Source organism: Centruroides vittatus, unplaced genomic scaffold (genome assembly GCF_030686945.1).
Source record: "Centruroides vittatus isolate TY-2023 unplaced genomic scaffold, ASM3068694v2 contig_1777, whole genome shotgun sequence".
Taxonomy (NCBI): domain Eukaryota; kingdom Metazoa; phylum Arthropoda; class Arachnida; order Scorpiones; family Buthidae; genus Centruroides; species Centruroides vittatus.
This window is the reverse complement of record NW_027121088.1, coordinates 498,028-524,960: the sequence shown is the minus strand read 5'-3', so window position 1 is coordinate 524,960 and position 26,933 is coordinate 498,028. Positions and strand designations below refer to the sequence as shown.

The following is a 26,933-nucleotide window of genomic DNA, read 5'->3' as shown; positions in this document are numbered from 1 at the left end:
GAAAAGCAATTATTAATAGTTTAAACCTTGAAAAAGGTGATAAGTGACATTTCATTGACACTTGTCAAAAATAAAGCTTAACAATTAGTTTAATTTTGTATATTTGACAGTATTCAAAAGATAAGTGAACAAAATGAGCATTATCAACAAATTATGCTTTTTATTTTAAAAGGCAAAAATATGGTACAAACCTGCAAAAAAATATGAGAGGTATATGGTAAAAATATCATGAGAGAATGTGTGTGCCAGAAGTGGTTTGCAAGATTTTATTCTGAAGATTTTTCCATTCAAGATGCACCATGTCAGGTCAGCCAGTTGAGATTGATAGTGATCAAGTAAAAGTATTAGTCAATAGTAATCCAGACCATACAATGTAGGAGATTGCAGATATTCTTCAAATACTGAAATCAAGCATGGAAAATCATCTGTGTCAATTTAGTTATGTCAGCAAGATCAATGTTTGGGTTACACACAAATGCAAGTGTAAGTGCAAATGCAAGTCCAAGCATTTTTTGAGTGAATTGCATTTCCATGTGCAATTCACTCAAAAAAAAACATGATAGAGCAACTCGTTTCTGAAGTGAATGGTAATGGAAATAAAAAAAAAAATGGATTGTTTATGTCAACATCAAGTGCAAAAGATCACAGAAGAAGAGTGCCAAACTGCCACAATTACTTCTAAAGCAGGATTTCATCCAAACAAAGTCATATTCTTGATTTGGAGGGACTGGAAGAGGATTTTTGTTTATGAGCTGCTTATGAAAACAAAACAATCAATTCCAATATATACTGTGTCCAAACTGGTCAAATTAAACACAATGATTCAGAAGAAGCATTCAGAAATGGTTAATCACAAGGGCATTGTCTTTCACCATGATAATGCCTGGCCACATGTGTCATTGCAATCCCGGCAAAAATTGTTGAAGCTTGTCTGGGATGTCATACCTCATCTTCCATATTCACTGGCCTTGCCCTTTCCAATTACCACTTGTTTTGCTCCCTTTAAAATTCATCAAAAGAACAGTGCTTTGTTTCTGATGATGACATAAAACAGCATTCAGAATAATTTTTTACTAAAAAAACCAGAAGTTTTTTGAACAAGGAATTATGAAGATCCCAAAAAAATGGCAAAAGGTACTGGATAAAAATGGTCAATATATTATTGAATAAAATTTTTATTTTCTATGGAAAAAGAACTGTCTTTTATTTTCAGCTAAAAAAAAACAAAACAGACTTATTGGCCAACCCAATATTTTGACAATTGATAATTATTGGTTATCAAAATATATTTGATTAATATATTCAGTTTTCAATAAATAGTTTTAGAACTGAAAATGTCAAATTTACAGATCCAGAAATATTTAAATTGAATTTTATTGAAATATTAATAATTTCTTTCTGTAATAATTTCTCTAAATAAACATTAAGACTGACATAGAAACTACAAACTAAATTCTAAAATTATGTAGTCTCAAGATTTCACCATAATTGGGTAATTTTATTTAAGATAAAGATATCTTCTAACTTAATCACTGATACTAATAATAACAATAAATAATCTTTACTTCCGATGACAAAACTTTAATAATTCATTAAATGAATGCTTTTGACCTTAGCTAAGCAGACCTTGGGTAACAAGGTATGCTTCATTAGGTAAGCAAGGTATTAGGTTATAGAACAATTCCAAAACCTGAATGGAAAACAATGTTTTGAAGATTAAATTTAAAATATTTCAAATATACAAAAAACAAAGATTTAATGCTTGTAAATACACAAGTTCACTATACATATATAATGCAACCCTTGTGTACTTATTATTTAGAGTGCAGCATGCCAGTAAATAATATAAGTTCAATGTGCATTAACGTTGCCATGTTCCCCACACAAGTAATGCCAGGCATACGATAATGTGTTACCATCCTTAAAATTGATGCACTTGCCCATCAGGCTGGCCTTGTATATTTCTAGGGCCTCCAGGGGACCTATTCTGAGTTGTATCGTTAAGCTAATGAATACAATAAAAACCAGTTTCTATTGGAACCATGTGATTCACATTTAATCAATCATGAAAATGCTATTCAGAGCTGCACGTTTCGTTTTCAGTTCCGATAGCCACGTGTGATAACTAAGCTTTTGTTATCGGTCACTCTCGAGCTGCTGTTAGGAACATAATGAAAGTGAAAACAACATAGCGTCTTTTGTTGTAAGAATGATTTTACTTCACGAGCAATTGGAGAGAGAGTTAATAAACTATGTTGTTGTATTGGTAACAAGTTAAGGTAATTATTAAAAATAATTACCTTAACTGTTTATGAATATCGTATGAATAATGTAATTGCTTTCTTGTTAAAATTTAAAGTAAGTAGCTAGCATAAACATTATTTCTGAAATAGATTTCATTCGCATATGTATAAATTAAAATGATAGTCATATATTTATATATTTATATTCAAAGCTATCAGTTACTTTTTGCCATATTTCTGGATCTTTTTGTGAGCCGACTTCACTGGAATTCAGACGATCGGCTATTTCTTGCCACAATTTCTGGTGGTCTTTTATGGTAAAGGAAGCATCTAACTCCCCTGACATTAATTTAGGGTTGTCTTCCATAAAATTAATGAGCATCTCAAACTGACGACTTGTAGTTCGCTGGCTTTGTTGTCCTTTCTTCGACATTTTAAAACAAAACTATTTCACTAGCGCTGATACACGACAATGCTAAAACCACGTTAGAAAACGTCGCTTAGAAAACGGCAGGTTGCAGTCATGTGACAAAAATACAATGTTAACTAAACTGTGATTGGTTAAAACATAACAGCTATCGATAGCATGGAACCCAGATGCATCTTGACCGATTACCCGTAGCGAAACCCACTTAACATGGAGCACAGAATAGGGATTTGTCTAAGGTTCGTTAACTGCCTTTCTCTAAGGGGACTTATTGAATGTTCCGTGTATCGCTCTCGTTGAGTTATCGGAAGAGCTCAGAATAGGTCCCCAGGGCCTAATATGGTCAGTATGAAAATATAATATGGCCATAAAATATAAACAGGCCATATTATATAATATATAATATGGCCTGTTTTATTAGCCTGGTGCTAGGAAGGTCCACATGCACTTCTGGGTCAGTGATGTGCTTTTTGCTGTCAATGTCATACTTATGGGTAACGAAGGTGTTGCCCTTGGCTCATTGGTTGGAGAAGGTGCATTCCAAACTTTGTATTACACACTTTCCAATTGGGAAGACGTGGTAAGAGAATTACAACATCTGGAGGACATTGCAATAAATCAGATACAGGAAGGACTTAATATGAGATTTGGCATGCACCTTCTCCAACCAACGGACCAGGGGCAACACTTCCATTACCCAGAGGTTTCCAACGAAGCTCAGAATCATGACCCTAATGCTAAGCGCACGATAACAGAATACAACCAATACGTACATACTTTAAATAAGAAAATAGTGAGCATAACAGGCACCAAGCTAACTTACAAAAGGTTCCAATCAATATATGCTTTATTATGAAATGCAAAGGACAAACCTGATGATCGTAGAGCACAGTGTGTACAATGTTTCAGTGAAGGACGACAGGTTCCAGAGAAACTTGGTTCACATCAGTTTCACCAAATGTTCCATACATCAAAGGGTATGGGAACACAAGTATGACACTGATAACAAAAGGCACACCACCACCCTATCTACATATGCGACAGACCCAGAAGTGCAACATCGACCTTCCTAGCAGCAGGCTAATAAAATGGGTCTTTCATACTGACCATATTAGGGCCCTGGAGGCCCTAGAAATATACAGGGTGATTCAAGTCACAGAAATTTTAAAAAATTAATAACTCACAAACTATTTACAAAGATGATGCAGTTTTCACAGGAATGCTTAGAAAAAAGCGAGATTTTTTAGGTGTAATAAAAGTTTTAGTACCAAAATAGTTACATTTCTTGCCATAGATGGCACTGTAGCATTTGTAAATTAGTTAAAATAAGAATAAGAAAATAAAAATGTTCTTAGTGTAAGCTCTAATAACAACTACACAAATGATGTAAGCTTATCAAGTGTCATCTATGGCAAGAAATGTAACTATTTTGGCACTAAAATTTTTATTAAACCTAAAAAAATCCCACTTCTTTCTAAGCATTTCTGTGAAAACCGCATCATCCTACTGTAGTTTGTGAGTTATCAATTTTTTAAAATTTGTGTGACTTTTGAATCACCCTGTACAAGGCTAGCCTGATGGGCAAGTGCATCAATTTTAAGGATGGTAACACATTATCATATGCCTGGCATTAGCTTGTGTGAGGAACATGGCAACATTAATGCACATTGAACTTATATTATTTACTGGCATGCTGCACTCTCAAATAATAAGTACACAAGGGTTGCATTATATGTGTATAGTGAACTTGTGTATTTACAACCATTAAATCTTTGTTATTTGTATATTTAAAATATTATAAATTAATCTTCAAAATGTTCTTTTCCTAACATTCCGGTTTTGAAATTGTTCTATAGCCTGAAGCAGACCTTGGGTAAAGTTGAAAGCATTCATTTAATAAATTATTACAATTTTGTTACCGGAAGTAAAGTTTATTTATTGTTATTTTACTTAAGAGCATAACTTTTTTGTCAATGACTGTATATAACTTTTCAGATAACGATCAACCAATGCCGAATTATCGGCTAGCAAATGGCTATAGTAATATTAATAATTTAAGGTAATTTGGTACTAGAGTTAGGCATTAGGCGCCATCTCTTGCTAAATTTAATAATTAGAATTTTAATTAAACTTTTCAGAGATAATATTCAAAACTATTAAAAGCTCATGCTGTCTAGAAAGTATGATTTTTTTTCCCTTTTAATTTATGTAGTCTTTTGTGCATTTTAATTACTATATCATATATAATTATATAAAACATTAGCATTTGCAAACATAATTACAAATAAATTGTAAAATTTTTTAACTTAAAAGTATAAACTTCAAAGAGGAATTTATTGCAATTTTTAAAAAAAAAATTGAAATTTCTTTCTTATAAGATATACATTATATTTCAAAATTATGTTTCACTTTGTTTTATTATCAGTTTTTATTTTATTTTCAGGAATTTAAATAAAGAACATATTTATTTATTTATACTTTATAATTTATTTTAACATATTTATTTATTTAAAACATATTTATTTATATAAAGAAGAAAAGACTGTTTACTAAAACAATATTCAAATATTTTCTTTATTTACTATACAGTCAAACCTGTTTTTATGCGAGAGATAGGGACCGCATTAAAAAAAAAACGCATAAAAAAAATCGCATGAAACTTCACGAATGGCTGTAAAAAATAGTTTTCGCAACACAATTAAAAGAATATTTTTTTTATGCGGTCAACAGGAACTGCATAAAAAAAGTCTCACATAGAAAATAACTCAAAACCGTACGAAATAGAATTTATTGACAACAGATGTCAGCACTTGACTGCATCGTCTGGTCTATCGTCTGTTTTACATATTTTTGTCCAGGTGGTGTTTTGTTGACTTAAAAAGTAAATTATTTCATTTTTCGCATATTCATGCAATAATATTACTATAATAAGTGCATTTATGCTATAATAAGTTTATTTAGCTATAATAAGTCAACATGAGACATGACGAATCGCACCAGACTAGTCGCCAACTATACCGCACAAAAAAAAACCGCACAAATTAAAAATTCGCATTAAAAAAAATCGCACATAAAAAGAGCGCATAAAAACAGGTTTGACTGTATTTGTTTCTTTAATGCAAAATTATTTCATTAGAGACAAACTTTTTAAAATTCATATATTAAAATTTTGCTCCAATGAGTTTGTTGCTGTCCTGTTCCTATTTATAATTATTTCCAACAATATCATACCTGTACATCTTGGAGTGAACAGGTTCAATTATATAGCCACTCACTGATTAGTGAAGATGGTTTCAGCAGAAAACTCATGGAAATATTAAAGATCAAGGGAGATAGAGGCATATTTTCCACACAGTTTAGAAAGTGTTATCATCTTTGAAGTTGATAGATATTTTTCTTAAAGCTGTCTTGCATATCTCCATAATTTCTAGGTATCGAGGCTGTGCTCTGTTGGATGTTTGATGGAGAATCTTGGCCTGGTCAAAATGAACTACAATATTGGGATCTAAGGCATAAGATAATAAGGTGGTGGAATTGAAGCCCTTACTTAAGTATATTCAGTGCAATTTCAAAGACATTCTCAACTGCATGGAAAATATGCTCCATTTGTTTAATCCAATGTTTTTGAGTTTTCTGCTGGAATTATCTGCACCAATTAGTGAAAGACTGCATATCTGAACCTGTTTGTTTCAAAACATGCAGTTCTATTCTCAAACATTAGCCTGATGATCGAAGAAAATATCTGCTATTTTAAAGCGAGCATTCTTATAGCTGATTTTTAGGTTATCAAATTAGTTGTCTTGTGAAATTTACCAGTATCTAATAGATGTTCATTGTGAAAATTATTATTATAATATTACTAGTAGGAGCTTTGGTGGTTCAAGACAAATATTTTATACCACTTTATAGCACTTGCTATATTTCTGTTGCAATTCATATTGTTTTTTTTTTTAGGTAAAGAATATTAAATTTTTATATGTTTATTAGATAACTATAAATAATATTTTTCAAATTTAATAAAGAATAATCAATGGTAAAACAAAATATTCTGTAATTTAAAATAATACAAATCAAATTAATACACAACTTGTAAAACCAAATGTATAAAAAAACAAACACATCTAAAAACTAGAACATCCAGCAACAAAAAAATATTTTAAATATTATATTTAATATAATTTCTTACTGTAATTTCAATGTATTAATTGTATAGTAAAAAGATTATTTTGTACTCTTGATTATAGTTAGTTGATATGCTACAAAATAATTTAACATCATAATTACAAATTTTCATTTAGTAATAATTTCAAGTATTAATTAATATCCATTAAAAATAACACACACATATACATATACAGTAGAGTGTCGTTTATCTGAATCAATTGGAGACTGGGGTTGTTCAAATAAATTATTTTTCAGATAACCGATTATGTACGAAAAAATATATTAACCTATCCCATGTTGAAATTTTTCTCTGTTGCATGTCACTTCGTGTTGAATTTTCGTCAATTTTAAGCCTAATGAAAATTTTTATAATAATAATCGAGACTATTATGTTGTTAAAAATTATTTCTTAAACCAAAAAGGTATACTTTAGAAGTTAATCTAGTATCAAAAACGTTCGATTCAGCATGACACAGGTTGACTGGAAAGCTTTCGATTGACCGGCTTTCGGATAAACAACGTTCTACTGTATATATATATGTATATTTACCTGTTTAGATCTCCATTGTGTATGAAAAATCACATTATTTTTAAACCAACATTTTGAAGGGAAATCAAAGACATATATTCCTGGAAACTCTTTTTCTGTTTCAGAATATTCAAAAAAATTTTTAAATTGAAACTATAAGAAATAATATATTATAAAATGATTAATACAAAACAAAGTCAGCAATAATTAAATGGAAAAAAAAATTTAGATAAATTTTTCATATTAATATATTAATATTTTAATTTCCATTTAATTAGAACCTCATATAAAAAACTATGGTATTATGCATATATTAATTAAGAAAAAATGAACCAAATTAGAAACAAATATATTTATAAAAGTTTTAAATTTGCTTTTTAAAAATTATTATAAATCACAAAAATTCATCTCTTTTTCTAAAATTTATTTAAATAGCAAATATTTTCTCAGCAATATTGTTAATTGTTAAAATATTAATAAATTTTAAAATTATTTTTATCCATTATTCAATATTTTAAATAAAAGTTCTGAAAAAAATAATCTTTTTTTTTTAAATTTTTGTCTCAAGTAACAAATTCTAATTAATTTTTAAAACAAACTGGAGAAATTGTATATTACAAAATACAGTGAAACATTAATCTATCGTTTTCACCTACATCTATTGTTTTTTTCTCCAGTCCCAAAGAAGGACTCACATATATAATGTTAATTTTTCCCATATTCTTCATTCCTGCATAGTTCGTTTTCTCCGTAATGTTTTGCTCTGTATTTTAACTAAGAAAAATATCCCACATCAATCATTCTACCCACAATAGAGGGTGTTAAATTAAAATACTGATTTTCATGTATAGTAATAAAAGTTCACCATATTTAAAAGTAAAATCCAAAGTTACTAGTTCACAAGTTTCATACATGAACCAATGTTCATGTACAAAAACTAAACGAATTCCTGAAGACCTATTCTGAGTTGTCCTTAAATTATTGAATATGATAAAAACCAGTTTCTATCAGAACCATGTGATTTGCATTTAATCAACTGTGAAAATGCTATTTTGAGCTGTACATTTCATTTTCAGTTCCTTTAGCCATGTGTGATAAGTAAGCTTTTCTTATCAATCATTCTCAAGGTGCCGTTAGGAATGTAACAAAAGTAAAATAACATGGCTACCTTAGGTGTAAGGATGACTACTTCATGAGCAATTGGAGATAGAAAAAATTAGCATGGATGTCATGAATTTCAGCTTATTCTGCAAGATAATACTTTTTGGCTGAATTATACATGCTTTAAAGAACTTTGTCGTCTTCTGAAGCCATTACTGTTTCGTTTATGCAATGAATTATGAGAAAAGCCAGAGTTAGGGCCAAATTTACAAGTAAGCTATGTAAGCTGTAGTTTAGGACCTTGAGTTTAAAGGAAGCTCAAAAATTTCTACAAAAAACAAAAAAAGCTTCAGGACAAGCTTCTGTCCGTCGCCACTCTTGCTCCTGTCTCCCTGCCAAGATGTTCCTGACATGAAAGGAAGGAGGACTGCTCGCCACCCTCACTGACCACCGATCCTGGTGCATTTCGCCAACATCCCATACAATGGGATCTGAAACCATCGATCTAAGAGGTATATTACTTAAGGAAATGTAAACTCTCTCTCTCGGTTAATTAGCATTTAAGAACTTAGATATAAGTATTCGATATATCATGAGATGGATTGTCCCCGCACAAGCTTGATTGTAGTTATATGTAGAGGCCATGTAGTAGTCTATGTGTACTCCTTGCTTTAGCTTATTAAAGGTTGTTATTTGTTTTATTTGTTGGCCTACTTGTCTCATTATTTTTTAGCCAGCTGACACCTAATTGACATACCCTTCACACTCCCCACTCAACAACTTGCCCTCCTATTTAAAGCCAGTGACAAAGAGAGCAGGTTTTACCAACTCGATGCTGCTCAAGGGTTAGGGAGTTAGGGACCCGTTAATCTGAGGCTTATCTAACAATATATTGCAAATACTTTTTAACAATGAAACATTTATTATTAAAATTAATATGTTTATGTTAATTCTCTTTTTTATAAGATTGATTCTAAAATTGTAAAGTGTTGGTAAAAGGCCTCACACAGAGTTTCAAGGGCCTTGAAATGCCTAAATCTGACCCTGGCTAAAGCCGATGTGTTTTAACTAATATCTCAAACTGATAAGTTGTAGTTTGCTGGCTGCATTGTCCTTTCTTTAATGATATTTTAACATAAAAATATTTGGCTAGCATTGGTACACGACAATACTAAAGACATGTGGTTTGCTTGGAAAACGGTAGGTTGCAGTCACGCAACAAAAAGACAATGTTAACTAAATTGTGACTGGTTAAAACATAATAGCTATCGATAGCATGGAACCCAAATGCATCTCAACTGATTACTCATAGCAAAACCCATTTAACATGGAGCAGAAAATAGCAATTTGTCTAAGGAAACTTATTGAATGTCCCATGTATTGCTCTCATTGAGTTATAGAAAGAGCTCAGAATAGATTCTCCGTTCCTCTTAGTATAGTAGCTCCTCTTAATATACTGTGTTTATCTAATAGAATAATAAGATACAGTACTGTACTATAATATTGTAATCATACCTAAAGGCAGACAGATTATTGTCTTTTATTGGATAATTCTTGCAATTATTTATGTAGCAATTAAATGTATTTTATTTTATTGTATATATTGGACACATTTTCTGGTAAAACTATTTAAAGCCCCTTTGTTAAAAGATGGTTAAGCTATTTCTGCATTAACTTATCCCCTCCCTTCAGAACTAGTGCAGCAAGGTTCTAAGAGCTGAAAACAGAAGTCAAGATGGCTGGCAGCATAAAGTATATGCATATTACATATGTAAAATAAAGATTGTGACACATGAAAATACATTATGAACTGGTTATCCAAAAAATAAGAAATGCACTTTTCTACATAATCTTCTATACTGACATAGAGATCTTCAGATTTATTAGTAATGGCAGTTATACTGTTGTTGTTTATCATATAAATAATGCATTTTTACACAATATCAAATTTTTCTGAGTGGCTGTCTCCAATATATTAGGTATTCTTATCAATAGAAAATAGAACAAATTACAGTATTCTTAACAATTTTTTTAAATGTAGAATAAATGCATGTTCATATCATTTAGTATTGCAGAAAGCTATCATATAGGCTTATCCCTGGAAAATACACATTTCATATGAGATAAACAATAAAAACATCAATATCATAAATTTCCCACATCAGTCATTTTCCTGCATCAGTCATTTTTTTCCCCAAGTCCTATCAAAAACAATAGATCAATGTTTTACTGTAATTATTTTTTAATTAAAAATCAAAAAAGGAAAAACTGTAATATATACAAAATAAGAAAAATTGCTTAGGGTAAGAAAATCAAAAATTATTATAATTGATTTGAATTATAAAAAATATCAATTAGATTTTGAGTTTAATTTCAAAAATCAAAAAGTGTTATAAAAAGGTTTTTCTAGGAATATGTCAATGCTAATATCTAATTTTGACAGTTATCAACAAAACAATTAAAATTTAAAAAAATCCCATATTGTAATTTGGATTCCACAATTATTATTATGGAATCCAAATTATCAGAACTATTAGCCTCAGGACAGTTTGTTTATATATGTATTACTATCTTTGTGATTCAATAACTGAAATTTTTACTTCATATTAAATTCATCAAAATAAAGTAATTAAATGGAAATTACCTTTTGGACTCTCCACAACATCCACAATCACTGAAACTTCTTTTGTCTTCCAATCACACTAGAGAGAGTAATAATACTTTGCCAAACTCTTCTTTGACACACCTTTATAGTAAAAAATACTTATACATATAAATTAAAAACTATTATGTCAAAAGAAGAAAGAAAACTTACTGAATCAGGATACATAAAAAAAGTGACATTTATTGGGAGTTGCTGTTTTATGAAACTAAAATATTAAATGTCTTTAAATTTAAACTATATGTTTTTGCCTTTAAATACGTACATTTTTATGGGATCATCCATTTTAAAGATTACAAATAATAAATAACTTAATGAAACACATTGTAAATATTGGCCAATTATTTGAAAAATTCGGATTATTGTATGTTTATATTTGTATTTGAGAAATTCTGCTTCAAAAATTTTAATTTATGACTTTAAATAATGGTTGTACATTCTAGTAGAAAAAACTGGCATTTTAAAAAAAATTTACTGATATTTATTAAATCATATTATTAAGTTCCTTGTGCTGACATTAACAACAGAAATATTAGTGCAAGTTCATCATTAGTTTATATTTGGAAAATAAATTCATTAAAAGATAGTCAAAAATAATATAGGCTACTTATATCTTTTATTATTAACTTCATCAGATACAGAAACAACTAAAAGAAAACAATCAAAATAATATCATTTTGAAAGCAGTTTTTTATAAGATTTTGTTCATAATTAGAATACTGCATAACATAATTAAACAAAAAAAGTTAAGATAACTAACTACAAAATCATTTATAAATAGAGACCTTAAACATATCTTTGAATAAAAAATTCTCTCTCTCTCTTATCCCATTTTGAAAACCACAATACAGTAGAATCACATTTTGACAGATTGCAAAACAATGGATTTTTTCTCAGGTCCTGTCAAACCAATGTAATATCTCCTTTTAGCAGATCCATAACTCGGAATAACAAACTTTTTCTAGACCCATCTATTGTAAACTTTGCATTTTTTCAACGTTTATTTAATATTTGGGTGTTTCTGGGAATTTGTAGAGTTTGATGATGCACTTCTTACATTTAGGATGTGTAAAATTGAATTGTACAAATAGTTTGTTTTTAATTTGCCTCTTTTTGTGCTTACAGTATATACAGTTTCCATCATACACATGAATGGCATAATATATGACCTGGTAACATACATATTTCTATGGAATAGAGATCTCAAGAGACTGAACAATTTCAAAGTATATTCAAAGCATTTCTTCTAAATAGAGAGTTAAATAACAGATATTTTCTCAAGTGGGTGGAAAATCTGTAGTTTGCAAGATAATGAATGATTTTAGATGGCCCAAGCAATCCGTTAAAACTAAATTCTACTGTATATATTCTACTATCAGTGGTTGTTAATTATTACTTACAAATGACAGTTGTTTTTAACTTTATGACAGGTTTTACAAAGAACTGGCTTACAGTTTATCTCTAATAGTTCTTGTGGCAGATACTGCAACGAGAAGTTTAATGTTTTTCCAGATTTTCATTATAAGAGCATATTTCTGTTTGCTAATGACATTCATGTGAGTAAGCAGTAATGAGAGGTTTAGAGTTTCTAAACATATTAAGCTACATTTATTTCATTCAAGATAATGACTGAATTGAAGAGCAATTCTTTTTTTTGGATAAATAGCTATTATATAGAAAATAAGCAAAATATTATTTATGAGTTTTTCCTTCCTACACCCTCTTTTTAGTACAAATTATTTTAATGACATTGTAATAAAATTGCATATTAGAAAGTTTACCTACTATTATTTCATTATAAAAAGTTCAGGAATAAACAAAAATATAAAACATTAATATTCTACATTCACACACATTCATAATAAAAGTAAAAATAAAGTTTTCTTGAATAAAGTTGAAGTAAAAATAAAGTTTTCTAGTTCTAGTGAAATAATTAAAACCTTTTCACTGAGATCTGTAAAACAGTCTCTACCTTATAAGTTAAACATTTTATTTCCAGTTATAATACTTTTTCTTGTTTATTTTTCTGTCTGATACACTGAAATATTTAAATGCCATTTCTGAATGTGCTCATTAATTGTACTTCAGACCTGATGAAGTTTTGATAATAAAAGATATATTTATATTTTATTTGAATTTTCTGAAAATTTATATTATAGATATAAAATACTGTTGAACTTACATTAACACTTTTCTGAAATTGTATATATTTAAATCACAGTAAGAACAATTACAAATAAAATTTGAAATCCTCCCAAAAATATATTTGGTATAAAAATTGTACATATATATATATATATATATAGACTTAAAATTTTATTTATAATTTAGCTTCATTATGATATTTTGTCCTATATTTGAATTTTTAAAAATTTTTTACTTATGTGAGGCTGCTGATTTAAGGGTGCAAATTTGGAAAAAGAATGCTAAATCATTTGTTCAGAAGTTTAATGTAAACATCCGTCATTAGAAAAAACCCTCATCTTGGAGAATCAGATCAGATAAAATGACCTTGATACCTTCGAAGTAAAATGACTTTAGCCTCCAACCTTTGAAGTAAAATGTAAACAATCTCAATAAATTCGCTTTTTAAATCGTTTTTTTAGCTCTAATTAACTAATTTAATGTACTTAGACATTAAATTAGCTAATTCGACAATATTTAGGCAAGTAAATATGTTTTCAAAACTATCTAGCAATAAATATTCCCAGGAAACTCCACCTCTCTATAATAAGTCTATGGAAGATCTTCTTGCTGTTAATTGGCTTTAAAATTTTTGTTTCTATGTCTATTATGCTCTAATTGGTAATTTATATTATGACTAAATCAACTTCAACAAATGAGAGTTTTTCAGAACTGTCTGGTCTGGATTTTCCCATGAAGAACCAATCCACGTGACTGCAGTCAGAATGTAAACAAACATCAAAAAATAGCTATTATTTCTTATTTTATTACTTTATTTTAGTGTAATTCTATTAGTTTTCATGTTATTTGACTCTACTTTGACAAGATGATTTCCTATCAAAAGCTTCTAGCTGAAAAATTTACCAGGAAACTTATTACTTCTGTATATTGTGTAATCAAAGAAAAAAATTAACTAATCACTTATTATAGTGTATTATTATATAAAGCATTGAAAAAATATATAAAAAGTGTCAAATATTCATTGTCTGAAGTAGAAATATATGTTGATGAACTTTGATGCATCGCTTCACGATAACAATGAACTCCTCTCCCAGCTAAATAATTTGAGACATAGTGTAAATAATGGCAATAACTTCTCCCCCACTCTAGATAGAGAGCTGTGTTTGCTTTGTTTAAAAAAAAAACAGATGTGTCTAACTAACAGATGTATAAAGTTCAGTAAATCTCTGTAAATTAATTTTTTTTTCTTTTGTTCGTAAACCTCAAATTTTATTATTTTAAATTTGTATTAAACTAAAAATTAAACAATCGTAAACTGTAATATGTTTTTAATCAAACAAAAAACAGATTGAATATAGTGCAATTTTGAAGCAAAATATTGTGATTTAAAAAATTATCCAAAGAATACAAAAAATGTGCTGCATGACAAATTCCACCTAATTACTTAGTTTTTTTTCTCCAGCCCAGAAAAAGTTAGAGTTAATACACAGGACTATCAAGGTGTGCATATATAAACCAAAACTAGCTATTTAAGATCACTATATTTAGTAAAACAAACATTTTTGTCTGTTTCAAATGGGCATCTTCAGGTTTCATAAACTTAATGCAGAAATGAATATTAAATCAAACAACAGAACAAAGTTCAAAATTGAACATTCAAATATGTGAAATCTGGACAAGCACTGTAGAATATATATGCATATCATACAGTAACAGATAAATAGATGTCTTTAAAATGTTACAGAACAAAATAATTGTTTTATGGGAACTCATAGCATGCTTACGAAGCAGTTGAGAGTCTATCTCTTTATAATTAATGGCAGTTTGATTTCTGATGGCACTTTATATCTCAAGATATTCCAAGTACTTTAACCATGCAGGATCCAGAGTCTGGTGCAACAATCTCATTATCCTGGACCTCATCATCTTCCATATATGTGGCCAGAGCTGTGTTAGACAACCTTTTCTTAATTTTATACTTATGTCCTTTGATCATCATAGCCATTCCTGTTGCTTTAGCACCAACATACATTAATGATTGGTCCTTGAGAAGGTCCTATAGAGGAATAACATATACCCAGGTAAGAAGAAATCCTCAACAGGATCTTTGTCATTCATTATCAAGAACACCATAGAGCTTCTCCTATATACCAGTCTGATTTTAGATGCCTTTGAATTTCTCTATAGATGGCAGATAATGCCTTGTTATAAGTAACCAAAACAAATTTCTCTTTCTGTAGTTGAGAGTGGGCCTTGAGATGCTGATGTTATCATACAAAAACCTTAATGAGGTTTTGTGATAACAATGTCATATTGCTAGTGATGTGATGTATTCCAACTCCTCCTTACTATCATGTGTTGCAGAGTACAGTGTTTAAAAGCTCTTTTCAAGATCAAAAGAAAATAATTTTGTATGTAAGAGAATCATGTGACTGCTTTGGAATGAAAAGTGGAGAACAGGTGTCTTTACAGAATACTATAGTGGTCAGCTGCCAATTCTCCAAGTTAATAGGTATATCAAGGAAATGCATTTGATATGAGCTTTCCTGCTTCCCTTATAAGGAAAAGCTATATCATAGTAGTTGTAGCACATTAACTAGTCCTCTAGATCCAGTTTGTACCACCACATTATCAAGATGTCATCAACATAACTAGTGTATAAAATAATTTGATCTCTAAATTTAGACAGGACTGCATGTTCCAGACACCTCACAACTCCTTTTCTGTTCAGGAGAGACTTAATGCAATTTTTCTATGATGTTGAATTGATCACTGTGGCCTGTCATCATGGCCTCCATGCTGACCTGACCTAATCTCGCCTCTATGGATTTCTTCCTGTTGGTGTACATGAAGCAACATGTTTTCCAGACACCACCCACTTCCCTCAACAAGTAGAAGGACAGTGGAGTATTGGTACCATACTCCACAATGTTCTATGTATAACTGTTGTAGTGGTGACACATGAAGTTCTATATTGTGTACAACATTTTCAACATAAATGTTGATAAGCATTAAGGCTTACAATACAAAAATACTCACATTAGACTCATCCTGACTGTCATACAGACCAAATTAAATATCATTACAGTACAATGTCTTTCATCTATAATTTGCAATATGACATGTTTCTCCTTTTGGCAAGCAACTTTTTGCCCATTGTATTTGGGTAAACATAAACCATGAAGCAAACACAATACCAGCAATGTTTTGATTGGAAAAGCATTCCATTTTAGAATTTTGTAAATTTAATTTTAACAGCTAAATCTGAAGAAACCTTCTTAAATAGGCTGAAAACATTTGTTTTTACAATGAATGAAAACCAAGTTATATCTTTGAATTCATTCTGAATGCAAAACCATTTAGATAACAAGAATATATGTTTTCATTCTATTTTTCATCTTAAGCTTAAAAGTTCTGTTTCTTCCATAAACATAGATTTCTTACTTAATTTGTTACAGATTCTTTAATCACAAATTAATACAAAATAAAACCTCATTAAACCAAAGCTTTATTAAATTTTTTAGTAGCTGTATTTATGTTTAATAGGTGGTCGTCTCTTTAATCCGAAAAATTCGGTAGACTGCCTTACAGCTAAACAGGCTTAAAAACTTTTTTATTGGTTTTTCATCAAATGCATTTCGGACCAGTTTTATGAGTCCTGGTCCCTCATCAGTGCTACAGGAAACAAAGGTTTTTTTATTAACATGAGTGACGCGAGTACAAAAGTAAGGTTTACAAAATTCCTTAAAAAACATTTTTAAAAACACATTTTTTATACCTTTTTAGTTCTTTGTATACTCCTTATTAACAATACAGTGCTCACTGGGTTCTGTTTTCATATTCGTTTTTTTAATTCTTATTTCCCCGTGCACTTACAGTAGTGCTACAATTAATTATAAAGTTTTCTTATATAAAAAAATTTTTGGAGCAAATAGTTTACAAAGTTCTGTGTGACTTATACAGAGTTTTCTATAAAAAATACGTACTTACTATTTTTTCCCGAATGTATTCTAAATATTTTCCAATACATTTTGGTTCTATAAATATACACCTTTTAAGACTATTCGAAAAGCGTTATGCTTTTTACAATTCTAGAACGTTTTTCACAGTAGAGTGCCAACACATAAAACAATTAGCTAGTTGCGCCCTCTATTACATAATACCACTGCTGGTCGATTTGCATCCCATTTGACAGATTTACTAAATCACTATTATTGTTATGTTTTATTATTTCTACGTGTTCTTTAAACCTACGTTTATATATATTTTTTTCGAAATGTAAAATTTTGGTGTTATTTTTTTCTATTTGGCAATTGTTGTTTATTATGTGGTTAAACCAAAAGGGTGTTATGTTTCAACCATATGGCTGCCATATGGTTGAAACATAACACCCCCTTGGTTTAACCACATAATAAACAACAATTGCCAAATAGAAAAAAATAACACCACAATTAATACAAAATAAAACCTCATTAAACCAAAGCTGTTAGGTCCCAAACACAGTATATATAGTTTTCCATATAATATGGTCAAGTATGGTAATAAGTTGAAATTGTCAATACTTTTAACTCAAACTTATTTTCCTTTGTATACTCTGCCCTTTGATAAGTCTATGATCTTTATATTCTCTTATATTGTGTGAATACAGACAATTAAGATAAACACTATGGACCATGCCATACACAACACCATGTTATTATAACCATGTGTCAACATCCATTACTGATATAATACCTTATCAGCTTTCTAACTGGAACACAACAGGTCTCATTAGAATGTTAACAGTGCACTCAAAAGTATCGTAAACTGTATATAATTTTGTATTCATTCTGTGAACAAATTCTTGAAAAATGGCTTGACAACAAAGAATTTACAGACAGAAAAATTTAAGAAAATCAGGTATTATTAAACTCATTAACTCAAAACTCTAACTCAAAATTGGGATTATTTACCCCTTAAACTTTGACTTAATTAGGTTTTATTGTACTAGAAATCAAAAAAAGATAATGTTTGAAATGTGACATGCTGAAGATATTAAATAATTTACAAAATTATTACATAATTACCGTATTTTACGGACTATAAGATGCTACAGACTATAAGACGCACCTTAATTTTTAAGCAATTTTTTAAAAAAAATACCTATAAGACGCTACGGAGTATAAGACGCACCTGAATTTTGGAGGCAATTTTTTGAAGAAGAAAAGTGCGTGCTTATAGATATTAAATAATTTACAAAATTATTACATAATTAATAATTATTGAAATTATCCAAGGAAGAAATTACAACAGAGTCAATGTGTTAAGTATAAATTAAAATTATTAATTTTACTCCCACTAAACTCATTTCGCTTTAGAAATGCATATTTTAATTAATTTTGAGATTTATAACATATAATAATTTTTTAATTATAATTACTGTATTGTGTGTATTATCATAAATACAACTATTTGTTTAATTTTTATAGATAGACAAAATAAAAAGCATTCTAATACTAAAATATTAACATTTTAAAACATATAATCTTACTTTCATTAATTTAATTCCAACATGATGAGGACCTCCAGAATTATTTTCTAAAAATATTAATACATTTCCATCCAAACTAAATCTTGGAGAACGAACACTTTTATCTTCTCCACTTAATATGGCTAAAATTTTAACACATAAATTAAAGTTTGAAAAAAATTATACATCATGATAAGATTTTGTTTTAAAATCATTTAAATAAATAAAAACAAGTTATCTTTAATTTGAAAATATATATTTTTAATATAAGAATTATATACCCATAAAAATTCATTTGTAATATACAAATCAATATTCATTTTCTAATTAATAAGATAATAAAAAATATTAATTTATATTATACAAAGATAATCAAATAATAATAATTATTACAGATTTCTTTGAGACATGATGAATCTGATACATCTCTTACTATTTTATTAATTTCATTTTTTTATTATTAATTTTTTGATAAATTACAAAAACTAGATATTGTTAACGATTATTAAACTATGTTTATAAAGTTCAAATTTCATTACAAATAAATTAAATTTCCATAAAAAGTATTATTATTTATAAAAATATTAAGAACAAAATTCTAATATATAGAATAATAAAAAATAAAAGTACAATAAACATTAAAATAAGTAACAGTTTAATTGGATCTTTTAGTTTATATAAATGTAATTAATTAATTAAAAATTGTTTACAGGATAGTTTAGTTTTATTTTCCTTGGTTTGTATAAAATAAAATCGAATTAAATTTTTACTTGTAATATTAATTTTCTTAATATATATACAATTCTTCTGACATCTTTTATTATGTCAATCAAATAAACTTCATACATAAGTAATATATAGTTGTTTGTAAATTATTTTATGAGATAATATTTTAAAATTTAAAAACATACTAATTTATGTAACAAAAATATATAAAAATGTTTTAAATAAATTAATAAAAAATTTATAAACTTGTGAAAGAAAAAATTAAGAATTTTAGATTTACTAGCAGGAACCCATCAAAATTAATGATTTTATTCAATTAAAACACAATCAATGAGCTCATTTAAAATTTGTCATTATGCACAAAAATTATCAATACAGCAAATGCTTTCTGTGTCTATCTGTAGGTAATTCACATCTTCCTGTTCTCTGGTGCCATGAAGCTTCTTTTAATTTTGCATCTGGGTCTCATGATGGTAATTTAGCATTCTTAAGGCTGATCACCTTTAATTGGTGGGGAATTCAGATTAACGATGATGGAAGTGGCAGCCCACCTCAAGGCAATCACCTCATGAATAAAACTTTTAGACCCACCAACATTCAAGTTTATATCAGAATTTAAAAAATATAGAAAAAACCAAGATGTCTTCAATTCCATCATGCCGAATCACCAGGAACAAAATAGTCTTCCTTTGTAGAGACAACCTTTTATTAAAGGCTATGACTCTGCAAGATTATGTAGAACAGTTAAAGTGCTCACTGATGATATCATCACTAAACTGTTTTACATAATTTTGCAGAGGCATAGCCTCTAATAAAAGATCATTTTCAAAAAGAAAAACTGTTTTGTTCCTGATAATTGGACATGGTGGAATTGAGGACATTTTATTTCCTCTATATTTTTTAAATTGTAAAAATAGTCTGCCATTAAAATTGAAATTTATTTCAGAATTTATTGAAATACAATATTTTGAGTCCATCTTTCGAAAGCAGACAAATCATAAGATCTGGATGTGAAATTTTTACTGCTACAGATTTTTATGATCTACAAACTACTAGACCAATTACCAGTAAATGTAAATACCACTGTTAAACCTTTACTTCTGGTACGAAATAATACACAAACGAACAAAATCTGAGGCAGATCTTGATTAAGATCAAAAACGTTTGTTCATTTGTATATTATTTCTTACTGGAAGTAAAGGTTTAACAGTGGTGTTTTTGTGATCTGGATTGGAAAGGGCCACATAAAGCATATCATGACTGAAAACCAGTTCTCATACATAAATACCAATTTTAATGAGAGTCTGTCCTTGACTCTTGTTCATTGTCATGACAAATTCCAGTTAGATGGGATTTTGAAGTTTAATTGTGGAAAAAAAAAAGTGTCATTGTTTGGAGTTAATGGTATCCAAGAAAGCATGTGAATGGTTCCATAGTGTTTGCACATCAAGATCTCAAAGTTAATTGTGTTATTAAACATACTGTATATAACTAATATCATTCCATTAACCTACCCTTTTTTAGTGTTGAGATTCCTGATGAGCACCAATCCTTAATGTTAATTTATGTGGTGGAAGTCACTCATCTCAATTCTCAATTGTGTGCAGAAATTCTATTGGGTATCTGATGTGCTAATTCTGATTATCAGAAACTATGCAGTCTAAACTCAAACAAATTTCTTCTTCTCCAGACAAGGTGGCAACAATTTTATCATTTATGTCTGCACAGAGTAAATTCTTTGGATACAAAATTACTTGATACCTCACTTCATCAAGTGTTAGTGAATTGTAGTCTGAACTAAAAATTTCTTCTATGAGATTGTCTTGACACAGTATTTCTTGTGTACATATGATTGACCCTTCAAACATGGTTTGCTCTTATTCTTGCTGATCAGCCTTTGCTATCATTCTGTTACAGCATGCAAAGGTTCTCACAAGGGATACCGCAGCAATCATTTCATGCAGCATCATCATTAGCTCTGGATTACAAATCTCATTTCTAGACATTCTGATGTCTGTTGCTTCTATAGTGTCTATAATATAATGCTGAACAATATGCTCGCTTTTCAGATCTGTCAGAATGTAAAGGACTATATTTATAATGAAAGCTGCCCATTGATCTTAAACATGTATGGTCTGTAGCCAACTGGAGCTACAGTTTCATTGGCAATAAAGGAAGTGAACAACAATGCACTGTTGTACCTTTGGATGTTATATGGGTATTCTTCAGTAGTTGAGCTTTTTCCATGTACAGGTATACCTCGACTTACGTCGGTAATTGGTTCCAGGAGAGGCGACGTAAGTCGAATTTACTTGTGTAGTTATGACGTAAGTCGTAGTTTCGACTTATGTCATAACTAAACGCCAATAATGAGCAGTTAAAGACCGCTAAATAAGATGACAACACAGAAACACAGATGTTTTCATGTTTCGTTTTATACGATTTATGATGATTGTATTAACATTTACTGTAAATGTACATATTTTAATATGATTTTATGTGCTTTTAACACTTTCTAGTGATATTATGACTTCAATGTTTATGGCAGACGGATTTAAAGTCAAATAAACTGACTTAAACTTGATTTTTATTTTTCCATATACAGGGCTTAAAGCAGTCATGGCAATAAAAAAAAGTGAGAAAAGAGAGTTCACACTGAAAAAAAGCTAAAAAAGCTAATAGTGTTAAAATGAACGAAAACAGGCGTTATTAAAAAAACACACAAATGAACACATATTTTGTATCAATAACATTGCATATGATATTAGATTGATTATTAAGTGGACTGATAAGATTAAATATGAAAATAGTTAGGCTGAGTTTATACTCCAGAAAAGTGACCAGTAAGACTGCATTAAGCCAGAACAGGCCCGCATTAAGTTTTCATGTGCCCCATACAGAATTCCCACCGTTACACAGCAAAGCAAATGGAATAGTAACATAACTACCAGAATGTGTTTCCATATAACATGCCAAATTTCAAATGTCATTTATTTCAAGGTACATTTTTTGATTTCTTCATAAAAAAAATGTAATTAAAGAAGAAAAAAACAACTTCTGGCAGAATCAGTGGGTTGCATGTTCATTATATAGCAGGGGTGGGCAAGCAAAAGTTCAGTGGGAGCCGAAATGTAGGTTTTGCAAAATGCATGGGAGCCGCAGTTCTGTACTTTTTTATTCTGTACTGCAGTTATGTACCTGGATTTTATTATATAATATAAAACAAGTATTGAATTTTTTTAATAAACATATTTTCACAAAATTGTAGAAATAAAACTGTAAAAATAATAATAAAAAGCAGAAATTAACACTTTCAGCAAGAGCCACATAAAATTCAAAAAGAGCCGCATGCGGCTCTCGGAGTCTCATTTGCCCATGTCTGTTATATAGCAATACCACTAGTAATTGTGACCCAATCATTTATTTGGTAATTTTATCAATATTTTTTAAATGATTAAAAATAAAATTACAGAATTCATTACTGGTAATACTAGACTCACAAATCTATTCCCCTGAATACAATAAAACAATTTGTTAGTCATTCGACCCACAACCGACAAAGAAGAGAGTTTATGAAAACAATGTAATTAAACATTTAGCAGTTTGTTGTCCTTCACAGTGGGGAACCGGCAGAGTCTATTACTTTCACGGGAGAAAATATACAAAGTTTTCTACTACCCTCAAGTTGAAAAATAATACAATCCCATGAAATTTAACAAATCTGACGTTAATAAGTAAATGATGAAATTATTTACAGAGAGTTGATATTTGATAAGTTTAGTTTTTTGCTCTTATAGATCAAATTACAGAAATTATAAATAAAAATCTCATTTTTTAAAAATTAAAATCATAAAATTTCGCTTACAAAAGATTGAGATGGAACGCACGCTTTTCATTTTTATAATCGCTTTGTTTTATTAGACACAGATATTATTCCTATATAGATTTATTAATTATAATAAACATACATTATGTATAAAATTACATTAAAATAACACTGTAATTAACGTCTGAAATGAAAAAGTAATTGAATCGAGTCTCGCCTCCATATTAATTAACGCGTTGTTATGGGGAGCCTAGTAGAAGCTGTAATTTTCTGGGGAGAGGCACCAAGTTAACTGGGGGGGGGGTGCCCACCCATGCCCTTTCCTGGCTACGCCCATGTTAACGCGCCACAGTAATTAATTGATTACGTTGCATCAAATTAAATAATTTATAAAAATTGAAATAATAAATACGTTTATAAAATAATTGGCTGTATCTGTTCGCAATGATAATGTAAAACACACTGTACTTATAGTTTAGCATTTCCGATATTTAATTTATTTTTGAATTTTAAAATATAAGAAAAACAATTTTTTAAATAAAGTTTTACGCATTTATATCTGCAACTTTAGATAATACAAAGATATAAGAATCCATCAAAAAAGTTAATTAATAATAATTAAAATCAAGAAAAAATATAAGTTTCTTTCGAGGTAAGGAAACTTGTAAAAAGTCAGGTACGCGATCACATGATGCCCGTCTCCCCACTTTGCGTAACCAAATGGTCGAGGTTGAAATAAAACCCCAGCAGAAGTAAAAACAAACATCGGCGCATGTATAGGACAATAAACTTGAACGGGAGCGAAGATGAGACATGACACCATGTAATTTATGCTAATTACTTTCTAATATTAAAATATTAAAATCTTCAATAAATTATAATTAAATTAATTTTTTGACTGAGTTCGACTAGAAGCATATCGAAAAGCTAGATTAAAGTGAAAATAGCGGTTTTTCGACGCTAAATATTTACAAATTAATTTTTTAATTTGGTGCCGGATTGACCGCAGCTGTTCGAATGCGCACGTGCATGAAGAGTTTTATAGTTTGTCGAAATGGAAAATGCAGGACACTGTTAGAATGCAGAAAACCATGATGCATGCCAAATATATAAGCACCCACTTAAAACCAAACTTTTGTCTTTGTCTAAAGATTGTCTCTACAGAAGTTATTAATATTTAGGATATTAGTTTAAAATCTTGTATTTCCTGGCACAAGATTCGCTCAATCTTTAATTTTACAGAGTGCTAGAAAGATACACGCTTTGAAACAAGTGTCCTACAACGTTTTATTTAATAATAACAGTAGAAATCAAATTTATTATCGCTCAACAATTATTTTTTCAGTTTTTCTACAGTAGTCAAAAACAAGTAAATGTCATCGTTTAAACTAAAGAATAGCAGGCAGTTGGGAAGAAGTTTGCTTAGCAACTTACTTCAGAAAGTATTGGGTTCTATATGATTTTCTGTTGCTAAAACATGAGTTTCTACTGTTAGTATTAAATAAAATCTATTTCTTTCTTTTGTCCACTGCACTTAAATAAATACAAATGCTAAAAATAATGCTGTATAAAAATCACTCTTAATGCCAAACTAGAAGTGTACTTGACTTAATGCAGTGTGATTATATCGAAGCACTGCGGAGATCGGTATTTCACAAGGATACAAGCAAGGAGAACCCACGTGCAAATTCCTACAGCATGTGCAGAGTATCAAGCTTTGGGAAGCTCCTCGTTTTGTTAGTCTATATAAATGTAGTACACTACATGTGTATACGACAGTGCCTTAACATGTCGCGCACGGTCCATAAGGCATACAGGGAAGTGCTGGTTGCTATTTCGCTCCTGAGCGCATTTACGAAAAAAAAAATTTCACATGGGAAGTGAAAAAAGCTAAAAAAGTGCGTTTTTCTCAGAAAAAGCTAAAAAAGAGAGGAGCTATGAAAAAAAGCTAAAAAAGCTAAAAAAGAGAGTCACTTTAAGCCCTGCATATACTTTTTTGACAAATGACGTAAAATCGGGAACGACGTAACTCGAGAGGGACGTAAGTCGAGGTATACCTGTAGAATGTTCTCAAGAACCTCACGAGAACAAGTAGAATACAATTTCACTTTTCCATTATGGCAACAGTCGCTAAAATGAAAGTTGTTTCCACTATTGACTTTTTTGCATTCAAAATGTAAAGCCAAACAACTTGGTACATATGACAACAGTCCAAGATCAAAATAAGTCATATGAATGATCAGATCGAGGGTTATTTTGAGAAGATGGAATCTTGAATTTGTGACTAAAGGAATGACTAATGGCTCAGTCTTGCCCCAAAATCTGATGTAAAGTCTAAATCAACAGCTCACTGTAATGTTTAAATGGTTCCAATTCCAACCTGTTCTAGAGCCTCTGAGATATCATAAATTTATGTTTCTTGAAAAACTCAAAGAATGTCTTCAACCATTGTTCACATATTGCATATTCTTCCCACTACTTTGTACTTCCAATCTTGGTTGAGATCTCTAACACCATTAAGGCTTTTTCTTCTCCGCTTTCTTGGCTGAATAGTTTCACTGCCTTTAACTAGCATATGAGATGCAGGCAAAAAGTTCCAGGACTGATAACTTGATACTAGAAATAGACATGTGCTGAACTTGCAAGAACTAGGATGCAAAATAGACATCTTTATTTATCGTCCCATCAAATTCTGTGGCATTATCTTATGTAGTTTTCATTTCTTGCTATTTGGATTAAATCCATGTTTTCACTGATTTGTGATTTTCATTGCTTTGCAAAATGAATTCTTTTAAGAAACAGTGTATGTGTGTGTAAAATTTTGTTTCAAACTTGACAAGACTGTAACAGAAAAGAAAGTGATTACAGGAGACAAAAATATAAATTTACAGCTATGACCCTGGAACCAAACAACAATTGACTCAGTGGAAAAATCATGGTTCACCTAGACCAAAGAAAGCATGCCAAGTGAGGTGCAATCTCAAGAGAAAGCTCTTTTTTTCTAATAGGGAAGAAATCATTCTTCCAGAATTTGTTCCACAAGGCCAAAATGTGAATCAAAAGTTTTATATGAATGTTTTGAGATATCTGCATGAAAATGTAAGACAAAAAAGACCAGATCTTTAAATCTCAGAACTGGTTGTTGCATCATAACAATGTCCCCACTCACATAGCTATCTCTATTCAACAGTTTCCTGCCAAAAATAAAACAGCTGTGGTACCCCACCCTCCTTACTCACCAGACTTGGTATAATGTGACTTTTTCTATTTCCACAGCTGAAAAAAGTGCTGAAAAGAAGCAATTAGAGAACATTGATAACATTCAAACAGAATCACAGTGAGTGCTTAACAACATCATTAAAAAAAAAAGAATTTCAGAAATGATTTGAAAACAGAGAAAAGCACTGGAATCTAGGTATAGCTGCAGAATGAACATATTTTAGCCTATCCCATGTTGAAATTTTTCTCCATTGCATGTGGCTGTCATGTTGAATTTTTGTCAATGTGTCCTAATGAAATTATTTTTTTTTAAATAATAATTGTGGCTACTGTATCATTAAAAATTATTTTTTTATTTTGCACAAACAAAATAAATATATTG

The 26,933-nt window shown here is 29.8% G+C and overlaps 1 protein-coding gene across 1 annotated transcript in view; it reads right to left on the bottom strand.

The window, feature by feature from the left end:
• The window catches only part of LOC136969363 (acylamino-acid-releasing enzyme-like), a 105,740-nt gene that overhangs the window by 38,845 nt on the left and 39,962 nt on the right, over positions 1-26,933 (bottom strand). The window contains exons 9-11 of the mRNA XM_067263495.1: positions 18,802-18,923; positions 11,109-11,166; positions 7,385-7,479 (exon numbers count right to left, since the gene is read on the bottom strand). Of these exons, the coding sequence (XP_067119596.1) occupies positions 7,385-7,479; positions 11,109-11,166; positions 18,802-18,923 (275 nt within the window). The remainder of the gene's footprint in view (positions 1-7,384; positions 7,480-11,108; positions 11,167-18,801; positions 18,924-26,933) is intronic.